The sequence below is a fragment of the Quercus lobata genome, chromosome 11 (genome assembly GCF_001633185.2).
Source record: "Quercus lobata isolate SW786 chromosome 11, ValleyOak3.0 Primary Assembly, whole genome shotgun sequence".
Taxonomy (NCBI): domain Eukaryota; kingdom Viridiplantae; phylum Streptophyta; class Magnoliopsida; order Fagales; family Fagaceae; genus Quercus; species Quercus lobata.
The window spans coordinates 43,651,995-43,658,982 of NC_044914.1; the positions used below are offsets into that span (position 1 = coordinate 43,651,995).

Sequence of the window (6,988 nt, forward strand, 5' to 3'; positions counted from 1 at the left end):
TGCCTTTATTTTATTATGTGTTATACTATGAAACTTTTTTTTTATGATTGTCTTGTTAAACACTTGGATATATTATTCAATTTCTTCTAAAAATTGATTCGATTTGATGAGATAAATTTAGTTGTAATTTCAAGTATATTTTTATTAATGAAATAGATTTCATTAAAAAAATTGTACTAGTTGTAGGACAAATTAACAAAAAGTAAAGTTTTACGGGATGAGACGGGGCTTCGCGGGGCCCCAAGGGGTGGGAATGGGGTGAGAAAGTTTTCTCCGTTATGCGGGGCAAGACGAGGATGGGGCAAGACAAAATCATGCAGGAGTACCCCCCCCCCCCCCCCCCCCCCACACACACACACACACACACACACACACACACAATTGCCATCCCTAGGTAGAAGTTAGAACTATGGTATTGTGTGACTAACTACAGCCTAAAATTAGAATAATGACAATATAGTCAGCATGCCAGAACTGTGGTATTGTGTGACTAACTACAGCCTAAAATTAGAATAATGACAATATAGTCAGCATGCCAAGCCAACATAACTAGTACAAAGACAAATTTGACAAATTGAGTCATGACCCGTTGAAAGGGATCTACATTTCTTTCCATTACCAAAACTTTACTGCTATCAACTTCTTACAAAACAAAAGAACTTCACAGATATAGAAGACCACAGCAGACAACACTTGCTATGTGAGGGTCGCACACACTAATGAGTTCATTCCCTACAAAATCAAGTGAAAGTGCTGCTGAGAGATTTCCTGCATTTATAGTTGTACATTTGAAACAAATGAACCTCTTGTAATGGATGCAAGGCTTAGCCCAGCAGAGGCCAGGAAAAGATTGAACTCATGCATTCATACACTTAATTGCAAAATCCATAAGCCTCCATATTGACAACTGTGACATGTCGGAAGTACCACTAAGTTAGCTGCCTTTGTATCATGGGGGAGTTGAAAGGATGACATTTTGCTACAAGGGCGAACAAGGAAAGTGTGGATTAAGGTAGTCGCCTTCGAAAGTTGCTGGTGGTGCCTTGGTATGTTCGAACCAGCAAGCCCACTCCAATTCCAATTCCAAGACAAATGCTAAGGCCAATCCCGACACCTACTCTTACGCCAGCATTGAACCATGAAAGTTCTCCATCTTCATCTTCAAAATATGCTGTCCCAGTGTAGGGATTATTGTAGTCTTCATTTTCTGGTTTGTGGTTTGGGAATTCTGACATCTGCAGAATAAAATAAAATTAGCAGGGTGCTAGGTTATGGGTAGTAAACTTTAGTAGCAATGTAAAACATATGTAAACATAAAAATCTTCTTGACGAAGACATCTTTGTTAATACCCTGATAAAAGTGCCCAGCATATAATTCATGAGACAAGTATTACCATTATAATAAATTACACAAATCAGATGAAAGAAAATTAATCAAATCCTAGCTGCAATAATAATATCAATTATTGTCACACTTGGGCTATTGCACCCAACAGACCCTAAAGCGCTGCAGTGGACTTCAACTGATCACAAGATAAGTACAGAAATTGCATACTGGTTATCAGGGAGAAGTTCCTATAGGGATAGTAAAGAAATGCATGTTAAATTCACCCAAAGGATTTCTGAAAAGTAGTTAACATATGTTGTTCAGATTAAAGCAGCTTTTGCCTACTTGAGAGTATCGTGAAGTAACCAAAAGAAGTTTAAGATGCAACATATATCTAAAGGACATCCATTTGTAGATCAGCTGATACACTAATGAAAGTCACAAATGAAAAGATACTGGCTTTAGCATATAGAGGAAGACCACTGATGGGATCCTTCCACATCCACGTGTACGTGCGGTAATTATGTGAATATAATACAGTATGAACCAAAATATAATTTCACCAAAGAAGGTTCTGATGACTCTATAGAACCTCTTTTTTTTATTGTTTGGGAGGGGAGCATTTGACTCCTTAACAAAGTAGGTGAAATTCTACCCATTTCAAGGCCAGGGTCATATTGAGCACACCTCTGTACTAAATCAAAATGGGTGTAAATGTGTACATACAGTTTCCACGGCTATTTTGTATTTTTTTAGTCATTACATTAGACAACCATGAAAGACCAAAGAAAGACGACAAATTTTTCTCAATTATACATCTCTGCCTGGACCTATCCTTCTGACCATGTGTATATTTGTAAAAGTCACTCAGAATAATGACACACAAAACAAAAAGGGTAGAATTGTCTTAGTTCTTAGCTTCAAACCATGTGCCATGCACCTGTCCTTCTGACCATCTAGGATAAGATTGTATATGCTTGTCCAGAGTCCAGACATAAAACATTCTATGCAACAAACAAGGGAGTGAACATTTAGCAGCAAACAAAGGGAATATGGGCAATGATAATGCAAAACTTGCACAAAATATGAGCAGAACATCTAAAAGTCAGAAAAGCAAAAACCCATCTAAAACTTAAAGATTTAAATTAGCAAAACAGTACCTGCAAATCAAGCCCGGAAGGAACATCTTTCTGGCTTTCAGTCGTCTCATACTCAGGTATCGAATCCAACATGCCCTTCCTCATATGCTTTTTTCGATGACCAAGCTGCAAAGTCTTTGTTAAGATAATTGGAGTGCTCAAAAAGGACCCAGCAATGTAGACCTCAATTGTAGGTGAAGCCAAGTCTGGCCCTATCAATTGCTTACACTTAAAGAAGCCAGTACCCGGAGTTGTATCAGATTCACAATCAATGCTCCATCCCTGGCCTTGAGTATTTGATTCTCCAACAGAACCATTACTATTACACAATTCTAAAGTCCCTGATAACACAAGAATATCCTCATCAAAGACCTCAAACTTCACACTTCCTGTCATCCTGATACTATCAGTGCTAATAAATGTAGCTTCTTCAGACTTCTTATCTAGTCGATCCCTTCTAAGAAGGGTTGACACACCGTCGGAATATATGCTAGCTCTAACACCATTAACTTCAAGAAGTGTATCACGATTGAGTGGAATATGGTTTAGTGTGAGGTACTCAGGAGTGGAATCATCAATCTCACATTTGCTAACTCTAACATAAAAAACCCTCAAATCAAGCCAAGGTAATGACCCCTTGATGCAGGGTTGATATGAAGAATTCCTCATAACCATGTGCCTATTGTCGGTTGGCCCATTTCCATAAGATGAATCATAAGAATTCTCCATGGCTTAAGAGTTTAATCCTCAGTATAAAATTTCCACTTTAATTGAAATGATGATTTGGATAATCAAACAAATGAAACTCAGAAAAGGAAAGAAAACCTGCAGCCATATGAATGAAGTCAGATCAAAGAAATTTATACAGCATAAATTGGACATTGCAAAACCAAAAAACAGTGGAAACCACAAACACAGCTGATCAGTGTGCAGGAGAGAAAGGATTGGGGGTGTAAATTTATAACAAAAGAGATGAATCACAACCTCTCCAGAGACCCAAACTGTACAGAAGAATCTACATGAACAAAATAAACGACAAACACTTCTATTTATAATGGCAGAAATCCAGGACACAACACTTAACAGAAGGAAACAAAGAAAGAAGAGAGGAGCATAAAGCCTTAAAGTTTAAACTCAATTAGATATGGAACTGGTCAATATAGAGGGCTTCAACAGAAGAAGAGAACCAGTATATGAAAACATTTTGCTCTGTAGGAATTGCACACAGAAACATAAAGACAAATAATTATGTAGAGGACAGGCCAACAGAGCAATCACCAACCCAGAAGCAGAAATAAAAGATAAAGAAGAGATAAGAAGATGAAAAAAAAAAACTAGAGAAAAGTCCAAATAAAATAAGTGTGAAACCCAACAAATGTTCATAGCAAAAACCAAAAGCTGAAGAAAAAGGTCCCTTTCCAAACTGATTCACACCCAAGTTGAGCAGATTAAAAATACAAAATATATTTTACATCAAACCAAATTTCCAAAAAACAAGAAAGATAACCCAACAATTTAAATCTATAATTAAATAAATTACAATTAAAAACAAAACATTTAGTTTACCTTCAGAGAAACGAAGCATCACCACCATGGCAATATGTAGCTGAAATAGCAGCCAAAAAATTCGTATACCTCCTTTATATGGTCTTCCTGAAATGTTCTGTGAAGATGAAAACAAACTAAGAATACACCTATCTGATTAAATAAAGTAACAAAACAAAACACCGCAAATTTCAATAAAACAGCCAATTGTGAACGACAAATAACTCACGTCATTTATACTCACATACACACAAAACAAAACCTCTCTCTCTCTCTCATTTTTTTTTTTTTTTTAACAAAAATTACCATGGAATCATAACCAAAACTGTAATATTTAATAACGAGAAAAAACTCACCGTGTATGTATATATTACGTACTCTCTTTGCAGCCTATTATAATAAGCAAATCGAAATTCAGCCTCCAGTAGTGTTAGAATTGAGAAATAGAATTGACCCACCAATGGAACAAGACAGAGCTTTTGATCTCTTCTGTAGAAGAATCGTGGCCACGCAAAGTGCAAGTTGTCAAATCGAAAACGAAGAACAACCCATGTCCCTGTATTCGACAAACAAAATTGGATTTGTCTTTTTTCTTTTTTCTTTTTTTGTGATTAATTCACAATCGATCAAATCAAAAACTGAGAAAAAACCATGTCCTTAAATTCCAGAAACCATAACGGGTTGTCCTTTGTTTTGCTTTAATTTTGTTGTTTTTTTTGTTGTTGTTGTTGGGGTGGTGTTGGATTTGCAAGCATTATTATAACATATTAATAAAGTGGGGTCACTCTATCTGATATTCCTCGGATCTTATCCAAGTGAAAGCGTAGGTCACAAGGCCGAGGTATTGAAAACGATGGGTAACCTTTCTATATTATACAGTAAAGATATATGAATCTTCGAGACAATAGCCTCCCCGTCAAGTCTCAACACTAATTGGTGAGGTCCGTACATATACGTTCTTGTATACAACGCCTTGAGAGAGATTTATTTTATTTTTATTTTTTTTTCGCTTTTTTTTACAACATTATTGATATCTGGAAAATGGTTTATTTTTCTAAAAGTATTTACAAGAAAATTATCTTATTTTTTAGTGTTTGATAATAAGTTTAAAAATAAGTTTGAGCATATTTTTTTGGTATTTAGTATGTAATTTTTTTATTTATATTTCTTGTATAATTTAAAACATGTACTTATATATATATATATAAATTGACAAAAAAAATATAATTTCAATAAATACAAATAACAACAGAGTGCAAATTTGATAAGGACATAAGGTAAAAGTTCACATTTACACAATCTAATAATAATGTGACAAGGATTTTCAAAAAAAAAAATAATAATAATTGTAAGGACACAATTCTCTGGCGGCCCAATAAGGATGTTGGGCTCGCGTACGAAAGATCCCTCACAATATGATTTGTAGAGAGTGAGCTTGAAAAGCTAGCCGTTGGTCAAGTGGCGTTGTCCGGTCATGGCTTTAGAGGAATCTACGTAGAAAAAGGGAATTGGGTATGAACATTTAAGCCCTAAGGCGTCGTACCCCGTGGGATGGAGCTCCTCGGAGTTGATCCGAGAGCCTGTTGAGATCTTCTCTCGATTGCCCAACGACGGACTTTCTTCCATGAAGTCCGGTGTTCCTGAGATGTTTTCCCATGTAGTCTCTCTTTTTTCGGAGGTGGAAAAAAGGGCCTCCTTCCAGATCTACTTACTTCCTTATTTTATACTAGCTTGCATTCATTGCCCTTCGTCCACGTGTAGGGTCAATCTTTACGAACATTGACATTTGTCCCATCAGTCCAATCCCGGAATTATTGGGGATGGTTTGATAAAGCTGCAGAGTACGGCTCTGTCAGGCGTCGGGCCTTATCTAGAAGGGTAGTATGGATAACTTCCCCAAGATATTCTGGATTTCCTTACTAATTCGTCCCTATTCCAGTTTTGCCCCTTTATTCTGGTGGGATTATGGATCTGCCGAGGACTAAACTGTCCTCGGCTGCTTCCCAAAAATTGTTTTGTGCTCTGCGTTGTAGAGCTTGGGCACAGCTCTCCTCGGATTGGGCCTTCGGACGCTCTAAGGATAAATGGGCCTGGTCCACGAATTGTTGGGCCCCACAATAGCCCCTCAAAACCCTTCTGTCCGACTTCCGGGTTGGAAAGGAGGGTTTTGGCAAACCCGGGCCCTCAATATGGCCCATTTAATTTGACCTCGCATTTATGTGAGCGGCTTTCCGCCTGTCCACGAAGTTAGCCGTTTTTCAAGGGAGTCTGTTTAATCTGCTCGTGATCTGCTCCTGCCGATTGACTATCCCAGACACGCCTTTAGTAAATCCCCTTTACGAGGCTCATTTATGTCCGGCGGCTCATCTGATAAGGTGGGGAAGCGGAATGGACTCCTCTTTTTCTTCAGATTCTTTTGGAAACTTTGAATGCGTTTAATTCCCTCTGTTTGGTTCTTCCTATAAGAAGGCAAGCAGGAGGCAATCACTTTCGTACAGACTCCTCCCCTTCCTTCTGAGATCTGAAACCCGTAGCCTCTTTTAGCGTCTGCTTAGCCTGTTTGTTATACATCATATCCGTACACGTCCTCCATAACGAATGATGAAGGAGACACACTCCTCCTCAAAACACCATATCCTGACAAAACTTGAAATGGCTCGGTCAGGGCAAGGGTGGCGCAGACTTAAGATCTGTCCCGCCTCTCTTTTAGCCAAAATCCGAAGCAGGGGCTCGTCATGTCGAATTCTCGGCGTGACTGAGTCGAGAACAACCAAGACCAGCACCACCCGGCTCCTCACGAGCGTACCTAATATGGCACCAGCGTGTTAGGAGTCAGGGCTGAGGCAGGGGCTAAGTGCTTCTGCTTCTCCCTCTTTTGCTCCCTGGTGCCCTCCCCCGCCCTCTTCTTATAGTCTTCCCAGCACCAGTTCCGTTCTGGTGCTTTCTCTTTTCCCTCTTTTGCTCATTTCCTTTCTTT

The 6,988-nt window shown here is 38.5% G+C and overlaps 1 protein-coding gene across 1 annotated transcript; it reads right to left on the minus strand.

Moving 5' to 3' along the window:
• Nucleotides 1–565: 565 nt before the first annotated feature.
• On the minus strand, nucleotides 566–4,812 carry LOC115969115 (uncharacterized protein At1g01500-like). Its single transcript, XM_031088684.1, has 4 exons — nucleotides 4,368–4,812; nucleotides 4,033–4,129; nucleotides 2,488–3,291; nucleotides 566–1,235 (listed from the first exon to the last, which is right to left on the minus strand). Exons 3-4 carry the CDS (start codon nucleotides 3,193–3,195, stop codon nucleotides 1,008–1,010), a joined length of 936 nt encoding a protein of 311 aa, XP_030944544.1. The 5' UTR covers nucleotides 3,196–3,291; nucleotides 4,033–4,129; nucleotides 4,368–4,812; the 3' UTR covers nucleotides 566–1,007.
• Nucleotides 4,813–6,988: the final 2,176 nt, after the last annotated feature.